The sequence below is a fragment of the Arachis hypogaea genome, chromosome 7 (assembly GCF_003086295.3).
Source record: "Arachis hypogaea cultivar Tifrunner chromosome 7, arahy.Tifrunner.gnm2.J5K5, whole genome shotgun sequence".
Classification (NCBI taxonomy): domain Eukaryota; kingdom Viridiplantae; phylum Streptophyta; class Magnoliopsida; order Fabales; family Fabaceae; genus Arachis; species Arachis hypogaea.
The window spans coordinates 1359968-1375276 of NC_092042.1; the positions used below are offsets into that span (position 1 = coordinate 1359968).

The 15309-nt window shown below is 29.8% G+C and overlaps 2 protein-coding genes across 2 annotated transcripts; one reads left to right on the top strand and one right to left on the bottom strand.

Moving 5' to 3' along the window:
- Positions 1-355: 355 nt before the first annotated feature.
- Positions 356-934, bottom strand: LOC140174538 (uncharacterized). The gene has a single exon (XM_072199826.1). It carries the CDS (start codon positions 932-934, stop codon positions 356-358), a length of 579 nt encoding a protein of 192 aa, XP_072055927.1.
- Positions 935-4838: 3904 nt separating this feature from the next.
- On the top strand, positions 4839-14807 carry LOC112701801 (oligopeptide transporter 1). Its single transcript, XM_025752563.3, has 8 exons — positions 4839-5568; positions 7324-7523; positions 9260-9711; positions 10180-10277; positions 10798-11370; positions 12244-12514; positions 13153-13335; positions 14149-14807. The coding sequence occupies exons 2-8, from the start codon at positions 7457-7459 to the stop codon at positions 14767-14769; spliced, it is 2265 nt and encodes a 754-aa protein (XP_025608348.1). The 5' UTR covers positions 4839-5568; positions 7324-7456; the 3' UTR covers positions 14770-14807.
- The last annotated feature ends 502 nt before the right edge of the window (positions 14808-15309 follow it).

A 15309-nucleotide genomic window follows, 5' to 3' on the forward strand; every position in this document is an offset into this window, starting at 1 on the left:
TATTATTCTTCTTTTTTTGTTTTCCCACATGCCCAAAAATTTCTTTGTTCCATCTTAGGAGCTCATTGGAAAATGTCTCCAGAGTTCTGTTGTTTTGATAATTATAATTCCAATTTTGCTTCACAAAGTCCTGGAATTCTGAGTGCCTACTCCACATAGCCTCGTATCTAAAAGGCTTTTCCCTCCTTCTTCCAACCCCTGGATTAGTGGTTATGAGAAGCGGGTGGTGGTCTAATTTCATCCTAGTCAAAACATCGACTCGCGCCTCCGAAAACCTTAATCTCCAATCTGCATTTGCAATTGCACGATCTAACCTTTTGAACACCCTGTCCAGATTCTCCCACTTTGGTCCTTTCTAGGTAAACCGGTTTTCCACTGCCCCAAGATCAATCATGGCACATTCATTTATCCAGTTCTTAAATCGTCTGCAGGCATTAGTATCCACTCTTCCTCCCCCTTTCTTTTCTGATGGATCTGAAATTTTATTAAAATCTCCTACCATTAACCAGTCCTCTGTCATTCTCCCTCCAACGCCCTTCAATTCATTCCACAGCTCCCGTCTTTTATTTTCATGTGGACTGGCATACACTGCAGTTAAGAGCCACTCCTTCTCATCTCTACTACGAACTTTCATGTGGTCATACTGAAGTTTTGACTCAATGACATTGATCACTAGGTCAGGATCCTTCCACATAACCCAAATTCCACCACTATACCCTACTGCTTCTTTAATGTGCCAATGGTCAAATCCACAATTTCTTATAGTTCTCTCAGCTGTTTCACCACTACACCGGGTTTCTAGCAATATTACTACATTAGGCTTATGCATACCAACAAATTCCTTCAAGGTGCGACAAAAAGCACTGCTTGCCGCCCCTCTATAGTTCCACGACAAAATAATCATTGAGGTTATAATAGGGAAGGTGTTTACCATCTTAATCATTCAAGTGCATGTCCTCCATTTTCTGATCTCCTCGTCATCTGCAAGTTGCATACCCTCCTCTTGCACTTCATCTTGTAGTTCATATTCTATCATCTTGTGAGATAGTTGCTGTTGTTCCTCATATTTTATTATTGCTTCCAGCATTACCTCTGTTTCAATGGAGTTGAGGTCTGGAGGCTTTGGGTCTGGTTCCATAACTTCTTCCATTATTTCGTCACCCTGTATTTTTTCTGGGACGATCTCCTGTTCCAAATGTGCATCTTGTGGTGTATTCACGGTTGTCTCATGGGTGCTCTGGGGTTCGCAGGTGTTGCATCTTGGGTGGTTTTCTTGTGTGTTTTCCGAATCAAGGCTGGCAGAGATCAGGTTATTTTGCTCTTGGGTGATGGTCATTTTTTGTTGGGGTTCTGTTGGGTTTTTAGGGTGGGTCTGTTGGGTAGCATTTTCGTTTTTCTGTTTTGGGTTTATGGTTTGTGTTTTTTCTTTGGGTTGGGCTGTTTTGGTGTCTTGTTTATTTTTGTTGGCTTGGGGTTTTTTCTGGTTAAAGGGCTTAGTTTGGTGTTGTTCCATAATAGTTACTGTTTTCTCAACATTATTCTTCTTTCCCTTGGAGGTGACGTTCTCTTCTCTCAAATGATTAGCATGATCCGTATTGTGGTCATCAGGGCTGGTCCCCTCCATATTTCTTAAAACATGATACCTCGTACCATTCGTACCATTTTCTCCAATCGTATTTCTACTACTCGTCTCACCCTTGCCTCCACTACCTGCTTCAGTATTTTGTTTTACTGCCCTCTTACCACGTGTTATTCGTTGGACGGTCATCCAGGGTCCATAGGCACTGTTCCCTTCTCCTATTACATTTTTACCCTTTTCTTTTGTGCCAATTCCAGTATTGCCCTTTTCCTTTCCATCGTTTCCACTTCCTGTCTTTTCTACTCTCGTTCCCTCCTCCATGGCCGCTTGTTGTGGATCTTTCTGGGTTTCTTCAACTGTGACTTTTTTTGGGCAGTTGTTTTGCTCGTGTCCCACCATATCACAGACAAAGCAGATGTTGTATAACCCTTCATATTCCACTCCATACTTCACTCCATTAATGGAGTATTGCGCCACCAGGGGAGCGGTAAAGTCCAGTTGCACACATAGCCTCGCAAATTTTCCCCTTGATTTCTCTGTGCTGTTCACATCCACTTTCATAGTCTGACCAATCACATTACCAATCTTCTTGAGTATCTCTTCATCATAATATTCAATCGCCAGACCGGGTAATCGCACCCATGCTGCAATAATATCTACTGTGGCTTCAACTGGATTGAAGTTTGGTTTCCATGGCCTAATGGCTAAATAGTGATCGAAAATTCTCCATGGGCCTCCTATTAGCGCAAAGTCTAGGTCTTCCTGTGAGAAAAACTTGGCGATGAAAAAGTCATTACCTATGTCGATGACCTCAATACTTCATTGCTTCACCCACATTGTCTCCAATCTTCTGCTGAGGACCGGTAACGAGATTTTCCTCCCTAGTAATTTCACGATTAAGGTATCCCACCAGGGATGTCTTAATGCCTTCAATGCAGCTTCATTAAGGACGAAGTTAACAATTCCATCCACTCTTTCCACCCTGATATCTAGTTGCTGGCTCTTCTCCATAGTTCTTCGGTTCTGTTCTTGTTCGGATTCCTCTTCCTCCTCCGAGCTATCCCCTTCTTCTTCAGTTGAGGAAAACTCGTCATCCTCCATTTCCGCTTCCCTGACTGGCTTTAAGCCTCCCTTTATTGCTTCACTGAAGGTTCGGATTGTTGGAGCAGAGACTACTTGTCTCTCTGTTTCCTCTATCATCCAGTCTTTCTCTCTTGGTACTAGGGACAAACTTCCAGTGAACCCTTCCTCTTTTTCAGCCCTTCTTACTTTCTTTCCTTTTCTTTCTGTGTTTTCTAGCTCCATCGTTTGTTTCTGTTTTGGTTCATGAGATCTTGAGTGTCCACCTCGGACATACCCACCTCTCATTGCGGTGGAGGATGGCGTCACTAGCTAATGCAACAATAGTGTACGGAGAGAAAATTGGAAAACCAATCCTCATATTTTTCCCAAACATGTAATAAATTAATAATCAAATTTGTGCAGAGCCAGTGTGGCTTTGGTAATAGCGAGACGCCCTCAGCGTCGCTGAGACTGGTTTCGGCCAATTTTTTTTGGGGGCTAGATTTTGGCCAATTTGATTAGTAGATTGGTTTATATTATAAAACCAATTGTTGGAAAAACAAAAACTTTGCTTTTGGTCTTAGTATATAGGACAAGCCCACGATTCTACAAATAAAAAAGCTTAATAGGAAGAATCAAGTCTTTATAAAAAAAGCCATGTACAAGTGCTTGCTTGTACACAAGGTTTTGTTTATGACCCAAAAAAAAATGCATAAGTGTATAGTACACTACATTAACACAAGTTGACAAAAATGAATAAAGATTTATCTTTTTTAATTATCTCTTCCAAATTTTATATTCACTAGAAGATGATAATGGTATTTATTTGTTTAAGAGGGTCATCCATTTTGTATTTTTGTAGCGTCCGATTATTGTCTAGTTAGATGGATATCCTGGTAAAAAAAGATGTACAGTCCACTTGAGTTCAAAAGTGTTTGCTTTCATTAGTGAATCCACTGCCTTGATCCACTTGACTACATCCGCCCAAAGGAGAAATTTCCTAGACTACTCTTTTTGTAGTCTTTTGTTATCATTTTTCTGTTTTTTCTACACCTACGACCAGTCAGTTAACAGCCGACCGCTCTACCAATGAGCTACTGAGGAATAACAGGTAAGCGTCCTGTAGTAAGAGGAGTAGTTATGAACCCTGTAGATCATCCCCATGGGGTGGTAAAGGGAGGGCCCCAATTGGTAGAAAAAAACCCGCAACTCCTTAATGTTGAAAACATAGAATCGCAAAAAATAAATGAATTCAAATTCGAAAAAAAAATAAAATATTAATATAAATCGAATTTGATTATATTTTTAGTAATTTATTTTTATTATATAAATAAATATATTCTAGTTGATATTTGTTAATATTCTTTCTAATTTTTCTTGTTTTTATTATTATTCATATATTAGAGAGAATATAATAAACCACATATAAATAATTGTTGATTTATAGTTTTTTTTTTCAAAAATTATAATTAAGCAATAACTAGTTTTTTTTCTTTATGTAATATATAATTATACATGGATGGCATGAACATATCCTAACATTTATAGTAGGTTCATAATGCCATAAAATATCAAATACTAGTATTTTAAAACACTACCAAAGCTCTTTTTTTTCTTTTGGGATAATGATTTTACTTTTTCTTCTGTGTCTAATGCAGTGGAATTGATCTCTTTGTTATTTTGTATTGAAAGGACAATATATGGCGTGATGAGGACAAAAATTTGCCTCACTAATTTCAGCGTTATTATTGCAATTGTCTCTCTTCATTTATTGTTTCCTTTCGTTTTTTCTGGATGCTGGTCATGGGCAAGCTGTATCTAGGGAATAGGGAGATTTTCTATAACTCTGCTAAATAATAATAATAATAATAATAATAATAATAATAATAATAATAATAATAATAATGACAAATTATTGAAATAAAATATTTAGATTTTAAAATTATAAAATATAACTTTTATATTTTAGATACAAAAATACAATTTTTTACAAATTTATGTAAATTATTGGGATTCTATGATTTTTAAATATATATAAATTATTGTTGGAATTCTACGGTTTACGCTTATAATGTATTTGGTTATAAATTGTGGTAGGAATTTTAAGGTTTATGCATATCTCCTATCTTCAAAGGAACCGTGGTAGGACGTGGAATCTCTACCACGATTTCTGGCCAAATATGTTCTGACATAAATTATGGAACTCCAGCAACAATTTATGTGTATTTAAAAATGGTAGGACTCCATCAATAATTTACATAAATTTATAGAAAGTTATATCTTCATATTTAAACTGTAAAAATTGTATTTTTCGTAATTTTAAAACTCAATTATTTTATTTTGGTCATTTGTCATAATAATAATAATAATATACTTAAAGGACAAAATGTTTTTAAATAATTCGAAAAATTTTAATTATTTTTTAAATTTTAACTATTTAATTATTTAAATAAAAAAATTATTTTATTAAAAAAAAAGTGCATCTACGTGTAACAAAAAGATGGAAATGGCCCTTTTAACGTGGCAGTCATAGAAACAATCTTTGAGAGTTGAGAGGGATTATAATCATAATCACACCATTTTGAGTTAATTACGAAATTAAAGCTTATTGAGTAAAAGATGGAGCCACGGTACATTTTGTTTTAAATCATAAAGAGAAGAAGTTAGTTTTTACTATATTAAATGAATGAGACATTTATATAATTGTTCTTGGTTAAAATTGGTAAATTGTACATAATAAAGATAAGGCATAAGAAGAAAAGAAAGAGAAGCTGCATCATCTAAGAACCACTCCCTCCACTGCCTCAAACTCTTCTCTAGGAATCAATTTGAAGCGAAGAATCTGTTGTCGAATCTGTTTTTCTTGATTCCAGATTCAGTCCCTGGTCAGCACCAACCCACACCTCTCTTGAATCTCTTTCAAATTGGTAAGTAAGTTCTTGCTACATATCATGGTTTTAGAGATATTAATCATCAATAATAGTAGACATTAATTATGACTTATTCTTAAACGTTACTTAGTGATGTACTTATTGTTAATTAAACAAATCTTAATTTTTTATTTATTATATTTTATATTTATATTTTAAATGTAGAGTTTAGAATTTAAAAAAAAAGTGTGTTTAAAATTTAATAGCTAAATGCGTGTAAGTAGATACTTAAAAATATAGGTATCAACCCCCCCCCCCCTTAGTTAAATTCATTTCTTTAGTTATATTCTAATGAATTTATTGTCTTTTGAGTTTTAGATTAGCTTTAAGTTTTTATTCTATTTTCAATGATATTTTTTTCCAATAAAAATATATTTTTTTTACTGAAGAGGTTACCATAGTAGTTTATTTTAACATTAAAAATAAAAAAAATTCTTCTAATATTCTGGCTATTTCAACCTTGTTATAAGACCTAGAATTTTATTGTACGTGTTTTACCTTAAGTTGTGTTTCAAACTTTAAAACTTTGGTGATGAATATATATAATTAGGCTCCCTTTTAATAAAAATTTAAGTGGTATTTGTGTTGCTCTTATTACTGTTGTTGCTATTATTATTATTGATACAGTAAAATCATTTACATCTAAAAATTAGTAGGCATTAGTGGTAAATTCGGCGAGAGATGGCAACGCATATAATTATGTAAAATTAGTAGCTTTTCAAAGTGATTTTTGGCCAAAATGTCTCTAAATTCAAAAGAAGAGTTAAATAAATAAGATGGAACAAATAAATAAATTTAGCTCTTGTGAAAATTAAAAGAATCACTATCGTATAATAAAAGATGTAAACAATTACAGTTCTACCAATAAAAATATAAACTAAATCAATATCTATTAAAAAATAAGTTAGTTTGATAAAAATAAATAATTTAACTAGTTTGATACTTAATAAATACTTATTGTCAATAAACTATAGTTCAAATGACATAGTTTCTCCATATTTATCTGGTCGCGGTTCGAAAAAAAAAATACTTATTACTTATAACGGGTAATTTTGTCAAATTATCCTAATATTTAATAAATATACAATTAGTTTACATCTTTTATAGTTAAAATTATCGGTGACTAAATTATTCAAAATAGTAATTTATTCAAATTTAAAAAGAGAACCCTTTTTAACTAATCGAATACTAATAATTATATATCTTGAATAAATTTAATTTTTAAAGTCGCATCACAATTAGTCACCAAAAAAAGTTGCATCACAATTTAGTAACGTTAAAATAAAAAATATTTAGTAACAAAAGAATTAGTTAAAAATAGTTAAAAATTTATCTTATTTAATATTTATTAATTTTAATATTAAATAAGTTAAATTTAGAGTTTTTTTGTTAAAATTAAAATTAATAAATATTAAATAAGATAAATTTAGAGTTTTTTTTCCTCTTAGCATTACCACGTTAAAATAAGGGTCAAATACAATGTTAGGAAGTTCTCATAAAACTGCAACTAACAGTATTAATTATACATAAGTAGTTGTCTTATGTATATACCTTGTTCTTATATTAATTAAGACTTAAGAGGGTTCAGATATATAGTCATGGAAAAAAAAATGAATAGAGACCACAGAACGTGGCAAAAATAATGGAAGCAGTAACCAATGTTAGTTCTCACTATAAAAGCTTGTCCCACAAATTCACAATATATATTATATAGTACTATAATAAGTATAGTCCTTTCTTTCTTTCTTGTAGGAGAACAATTAAGCTAAGGTAGGCATGGGAGAGTGAGAGAAAAAAAAAACACACACACACACAGAGCTTGGTGTTTCAACTTCGAAGAAGCTAAGGTTAATTTAGGAGATCTATCTATCCTACTAGGACAACAATGGCTGAGGTTGTCCATAACGGGCTTCAAGTAGAGAAGCATCAATCCAAGGTTTCTTCTGTAGATGGTATGTTATAATCACCAAACTCTTCTCATATTTCTTTAATTTTATTTAGTTTAGTTAATTACATGTTGTTGATGATGTTTATTATATAAATAAAATTGTTTCTTGAAAAAAAAAAATCATGCATATACTTTGAGCTTTTAAATTTAATGGGTTTTTTGCAAGCAATCGCAACAAATGAAATTAATTGATCTCACCATAATAATTCACCATCGGTGAAAACACAGTCGACGTGAAGTTGATAATTGAAAGTCGTTAGATAATTTGACTAAATTTTCATCTAACAGTTCTCAGCTATCAAATTCACGTGAAATCAATTGCAACTACTGCACCTGAGTTTCCACCTTCACCATTATATATAATAGTATTTATATATTCATTATCTATTCAAAGACTCAACTACTTCACCCTTAAATATTCATATATATGTATATAATACAATAATAACTCTAAGTCTAACCAGTTTGAAAATATATATATATATATATAAGAGTTGATCATCATTATTTGAAAAAAAAAAGAATAAGGAGATGGCCATGCATGTGGTGATGAAGGTGGATGAGATAGACTTTGAGAAGTGAGAAGAAAAGATAATTTGGTAAGATTAGTTATGGGTCCATCTCATGGACCATTCTGTAATAAGAGTCCCACCTAAAAGGTCCCATGTGTTCCCTTTTCAATTTTTATTTAATGGTATTATATAAGGTGCATGCTATGGTTTAAAAAATATTGTTAAAATTAAAATAATAATTTTTAATTTAAAAAATAAAAAAATAATATCAAAATAGAAAAATATTAAAAAATATAATTTTCATAATATTTTTAGTTTAATTACTCTATTAGTCCTGTAGTTTCGCAAAATTTTCAATTAAGTTTTTATACTTTTTTTCTTTTTAATTTGGTCATTGCACCAATTTTTTTATTCAATTAGGTTCCTCTTGACCGTAATTGGTTTAATTGAATAGGGACCCAATTTAAAAAAAAATTGGTGCAAGGACCTAAATAAACGCAAAAAAAAGTACAAGGACCCAATTAAAAAAAATTTGTGCAATGACTCAATTAAAAAGAATAAAAGTATAGAAACTTAATTAAAAATTTTGCAAAATTATAAAAACCAACAGAATAATTAAATCAATATTTTTCAAATATTATTAATAATATTTTTTAAATATTATTAAAGTTATTTAGCTATCGTAATCATAAATATCTTAGACTCTACTTATATATAAATGTCATAAAAAAATAGTGTTTAATTACTTTGTTGATCTCTATAATTTTACTAAATTTTCAATTAGGTTTCTATATTTTTTTTCGTTTCGATTGAATCCCCATATAATATCAGATTTTGTAATTAAGTCCCTGCATGACAAAAATGTTAGAATTAATAGAATATTATGTTAAACAAAACGAATATGCCTAACACTTGACTGAATATTTTCTATAGTTCAACTGAATATTCTATTAATTTCAACGTTTTTATCACAATAGGGACTTGATTACAAAATCTAATATAGTATAAGGACCTAATTAAAAAATATATATATAGAGACCTAATTAAAAATTTAATAAAAATATAAGAAGTCACGGAATAATTAAACCTAAAAAAATCAGCAACTTTCGTCATTATTAAATGTTATTTGAAGTTTAGAGTTGGAAAAAAAAATGTCACATGATTTTTCCTTGTACTAGTACATTAATTATACCTAAATGGTTGTTTGCCATTATTGTTACATATGTAGGTGGCATAATTAATGAGGTTAATGACACTCCCATTGAACAAGTGAAGTTAACAGTGCCAATCACTGATGATCCAAATCAACCATCACTAACATTCAGAACATGGGTTCTTGGAACCATGTCATGTGTTGTTCTTTCTTTTGTGAATCAATTTTTCAGCTACAGAACCAACCCTCTTTTTGTTTCATCTATGTCTGCTCAAATTGTTGCATTCCCACTTGGCAAATTCATGGCTGCAACACTTCCCAAAAAACCTATTCACATTCCCATGACAAAATTGCATTTCACATTGAATCCAGGCCCATTCACTTTGAAAGAACATGCCCTTATTACAATCTTTGCTAGTGCTGGATCTAGTGGTGTTTATGCAATTGGCATAATCACCATTGTCAAGGCTTTCTACCATAGAGGCATTCATCCATTGGCTGCTCTTATGTTAGCATTATCAACCCAGGTTCTGATTAATATTTAATTTAATTTCTAAGACCAATAATAATTAAAAAAATTTAAATTATTTGGTTGGTCTATATAATCTTACTAAATTTATAATTAAGTCTTTATATATTTTTTCTTTTTAATTGGGTTCTTACACTGTTTTTAATTTTTTAATTAGGTCTTTCATAGTGTAAAAAAATATTAGAGTTAATTGAATATTTTTTTACAAATTGAAAATATTCATAATTAAAAAAACTTTGGCGTATTTATTTTGGAAAAAATATTTTGTTAATTTTAACGTTTTTGAAATGAAACTAACATAATTATAAAACTAAAAACAGTATAAGGACCCAAATAAAAAAATATATAAAAATTTAATTAAAATTTTGATAAAATTATAAGGACCAATAAAATAATTAAACTTAATTAAAATTAATATAAAAAATAAGCACTTTAATTTAATTGTGTCCTTGAATTTTATGTTTAGATGCTTGGTTATGGATGGGCTGGGATTTTTAGAAGATTCCTTGTTGATTCCCCCTACATGTGGTGGCCTTCTAACCTTGTACAAGTATCTCTATTCAGGTATTTTATTTATTTATTTATTTCATTATATTTAACTTGGTAGCCTTTTGCAAATTTTGTTCCATTAATTAATATGTGTAAGAGCTAGAGATTAAGAATCTAACTAATAATTAACAAAGTACTTAATTTGTGTTATGGTGGAGTAGATAATTACTATTATTATGCTGATTATGGTAATTATATAATTTTAACAAATATTACTGAAATTAAAATCACACTTTTTTAACACTTTGAACAATACTTTTTAATTTTTTAAATTAAATAATATTTTTAAATAATAAAAAAAAATTCCTTAATTTTAACAATATTTTTTAAGTGTTGTCAAAATTGCATTGTAACATAGCCAGATATATTATATTGTTAATTAGTCTCAACAATAATTGGTTTTTTTTAATCAATACATTGAGTGAATTAGGAAAATTATTTTCAAATCAATGCAAGAGAAAAAAATAAAAGTTCATATTTTATAAAGGTGTTAATTAATTAATTAATTAAATTAATTGTTGGGCTTAAATAACAGGGCATTCCATGAGAAAGAGAAAAGGCCAAAAGAAGGATTAACAAGGCTACAATTCTTTTTGATGGTATTTGGAGCAAGCTTTGCTTATTATCTAATTCCAGGTTACTTATTCCAAGCAATATCAAGTGTTTCTATACTATGCTTAATATTTAAGGACTCCATTTTAGCACATCAAATAGGATCAGGCATGAAAGGACTTGGAATTGGTTCATTTGGGATTGATTGGAACACAGTTGCTGGATTCCTAGGCAGTCCTCTGGCTGTCCCTGCCTTTGCAATCACAAACATGTTGGTTGGATTTGTTTTCTTCATCTATGTTGTTCTTCCTCTTGCTTATTGGAACAATGTTTTTGATGCTAAGAGGTTCCCTCTTATTAGCTCTCACACGTTTGACTTTTCTGGTCAAAGATACAATGTGACAAGGATTCTGAATGTTAAGACTTTTGACATTGACTTGGAGAGTTATCAGAGTTATAGTAAGCTCTATGTTAGTGCTGTCTTTGCACTTCTCTATGGATTGAGCTTTGCTAGTTTGACTGCCACTATTTCACATGTCATTCTTTTCAATGGAAAGTAAGATTCATCCCTTAATTTCTCTCATTATATTCTATTTAATAGTCGAGAGTGTTAAATAATTTGACAGGTTAGACTAAATTATCATCTAACGACTCTTAGCTATCAACTTCACATGTAGTTTATCTGCATTGAGTTCTTACCATTCAATATATATAGTTTTTAATACAAAATATGCAAATTTTTGTTTTTGATAATGCTAATGGAAATACTTATTAATAATCAAAATAGAGAAATGCTAGGGGGCAGCATAATTTGTGATGTTTAGCTATCAATTAGCTATCGTTAATATTTTCAATGGTGTGAGATGATATTTAATAGTGTAGGATTAATCATTTTCTTTTTTATAGTTAAGTGCTGGTCAAATTTCAACAAAAATGCTAGCTCCTAGATTTTCTCATCAAAATACATATTAATTTAAATATTTTTTAGTAAAATTAAATAATCAGCTATCAAAATATTTAAATTTGTCGTAGTAGATTAATAATCAAACATGTTTATAATAATATAATAAAGTTTATTTTATAAAATACTAAATATGTATTTCTATTTGAGATGATTATTTTTTATATACAACATGTAATATCATTGTATTTGTCTAATATTATTATTTGGGTTTAGTGTATATATATATAATGGTTGTTTTTTAATTTAAAGATTTTTAGTTTTGATTTCTTATGTTAGTTTGTTTTATTAAATTAAATGATGATGTATGTGTGTCACATTTTACTCAGTCAACATTTAATATAGCAAACAAATTGCATTGATTAAAAAAATAATAAATTAATTAACTAAGCCTTGTATACATATAATTATGTTTGATAAATCATCTAACAATTTAAGTAATAATGGCCTTGTATGAAATATGAATAGAACAATATATCAGATGTGGAGGAAGACAACAAAAACACTGAAAGGAGAAGAAGTTGAAGATGTGCATACAAGAATCATGAAGAAGAACTATAAGCAAGTTCCTCAATGGTGGTTTGTCTCCATTTTGGTTCTAATGGCCGTCATGGCCTTAATAACTTGTGAAGGTTTTGGCAAGCAACTCCAACTTCCATGGTGGGGAGTTTTAATGTCTCTAGGAATTGCATTGGTCTTCACTCTGCCAATTGGAGTCATTCAAGCAACAACAAACACAGTAATATATATTCACTATCCTTTAATTTTATGGTTTAATTACTATTTTCGTTTCTATAATTTTATTAAATTTGTAATTATGTTTTTATATTTTTTTTTATTTAATTAATTTTTTACACTGCTTTTAATTTTGTAATTAGATTATTTCTATGTCAAAAGGTGAAAACTCAGGTGCAGTTGACTTCACGTAAAGTTGATAGTTGAGAGTCATTAGATGAAAATTTAGTCAAATCAATCAAATCATTTAACAACTCTCAATTATCAACTTCACCTGAAGTTGACTGCACCTTAGTTTCCACCATGTCAAAAATATTAAAATTAATAAAATATTTCTTTCAAAAAATATGTGATCAAAGATTTAATTATGTTCTTAATTATAGATACTTTCAATTTATAGAGAAATATTCAATTAACTCTAATATTTTTTTATATTAGAAATGATCTAATTACAAAATTAAAAAAAGTGTATATAGACTCAATTGAAAAGAAAAAAATATATATAAAAATTTAATTAAAAATTTGATAAAATTATAGAAATTAATAGAATAATTAAATTTTATTTTATTTTTAAAAAATTTAAAAAATAATTTATTAATATTGTATAGATTTCACTAATTTATTGTGAATAATAACATGCAGCAAATTGGACTGAATGTGATCACAGAATTAATAATTGGATATATTTACCCGGGAAAGCCTCTTGCAAATGTAACCTTCAAGACCTATGGATACATTAGCATGTCACAGGCACTTGCTTTTCTTGGTGACTTCAAGTTAGGTCACTACATGAAGATTCCTCCAAAATCCATGTTCATCGTTCAGGTTGGTATTATCAAATTATTGTACCAAAATTACTTATTCTATTTTTTTTTTAATGGTTAGATAGCTTTATGAGTATGATTGTATATAAGTAAGCTATTAAAATAATATCTAAAAATTAATATTATTGACAAAAATAATCTTAAAACATAGGAACGATAAATAAGTTACTCAAATATTTAAAATTTTAATGAAAATAACTAAATATTAAATATATATTTTTAAAAATAGTTTTAGAGATTATATTTTAAAATAAACTTTTACGAGTATTATTAAAAAGTGAGATCTTTTCACTCTTAAAATTTGATACTTTTGCGTTAAGTAACTTTTTTTTTTTTTGTGAATGACCGAACTTTTTTTGCAAAATTGGATTTTGCTTTAATTTTTTATATGCATATTTTAAATAATTATCTAAATATTTAAATAATATTCAAATAAAAAAATACACATTATTTGCTAAATACAAAAACTACTTGTCCCTAAAAAAAAAGATATTTAAAATATTTTTATCGTGTGTTTAAATCATTGGATGAGTTATTTAGTTTATACTCTCAAAGTTATTTTGTTAAATTTTCGAATACCATTTTTATAGTTTTTTTTGAAACAAAAATTCTCTCCTAAAAAGTTAAGCTCTGTTTGATATATATCCACACATAAAATTATTATAAAAAAATATTATTCGTATACTAAAATTAGTTATTATATATTCGTTAATAAATACACGGAAGATTTAATTTATTTTCAATATGTATTTATATTTTAGTATGTATTTTATACTAGTAACTGATTTGGATGATTTTGGTGTATGGTGTTTAGTTGGCAAGCACAATAGTGGCTTCAATTGTGTGCTTTAGCACCGGATGGTGGCTTCTAACAACTGTTGATCATATCTGCGACGAATCACTCTTGCCGGCCGGTAGTCCCTGGACATGCCCCGGCGACGACGTGTTCTACAACGCTTCAATCATATGGGGCGTTGTAGGACCTGGAAGAATGTTCACCAGGGAAGGAATCTATCCTGAGTTGAACTGGTTCTTCCTGGTCGGACTTTTAGCTCCGGTTCCGGTTTGGCTACTTTCTAGAAAGTTCCCGGAGCACAAGTGGATTGAGCTCATCAACATGCCACTCATCATTCAAGGCGCCAGCGGCATCCCGCCGGCAAGAACGGTGAACTACATTATGTGGATAATTGTTGGGATATTTTTCAATGTGTATGTTTATAACAAGTTTAAGGCATGGTGGGCTCGCCATACTTATATTCTCTCCGCCGCCTTGGATGCGGGCGTTGCTTTCATGGGTGTGATGTTGTATTTTACACTCCAAAACTATGGTGTTTATGGTCCAAAATGGTGGGGGTTTGAGGCAGATGACCAATGCTATTTAGCAAAATGCCCCACAGCCTCAGGCGTAGTTGCCAAGGGATGTCCCATTTTATGACTTTGGTTTTCATATATTATTCAATATAGTTCTTAAAATGAATCTCTTTTATTTTTGGCTATTTAATTATAGGACAAGCCCACGATTCTACAAAGAAATAAAAAAATCCAAATGATCAAATGTTTAGAAAAAGCTATATAAAAGTGCTTGCTTTCTGACCAAAAAAAAAAAGTGCCTGCTTTTATAGGCTAAAAAATTTAAATATAGAAGTGTGATATATTTTAATATTGTAATTTTTTGTGTATTTTTAAAATTGTGAAAGATAAACAAATTGAATCTTCATTTGTGTTTAAAAAATTTTCAGAGTACATAAATTATACCCTAAAATTTAAAGTACACAAATTTGATCTATTCCAAATTTTTTAAAACATAAATTAGACGATTCGATTTTTGTACCTTTTAAAAATCAGACAATTCGTTTTTTATTCTTTAAATTAAGCCATTTTATATTTAAAAAAATACCATTCACAATTTAAAAAAACACTATTATTAATTCAATATTAGAAATAAAAAAATGTGCTTCATAATTTATTCATATAT

Coding starts and splice junctions, on each gene's coding strand:
- LOC140174538 (XM_072199826.1), bottom strand. CDS start 934: ATGGTAAACACCTTCCCTATTATAACCTCAATGATTATTTTGTCGTGG.
- LOC112701801 (XM_025752563.3), top strand. CDS start 7,457: ATGGCTGAGGTTGTCCATAACGGGCTTCAAGTAGAGAAGCATCAATCC. Junction 9,712..10,179: donor TGTTAGCATTATCAACCCAG/GTTCTGATTAAT, acceptor TTTTATGTTTAG/ATGCTTGGTTATGGATGGGC. Junction 12,515..13,152: donor TTCAAGCAACAACAAACACA/GTAATATATATT, acceptor AATAACATGCAG/CAAATTGGACTGAATGTGAT.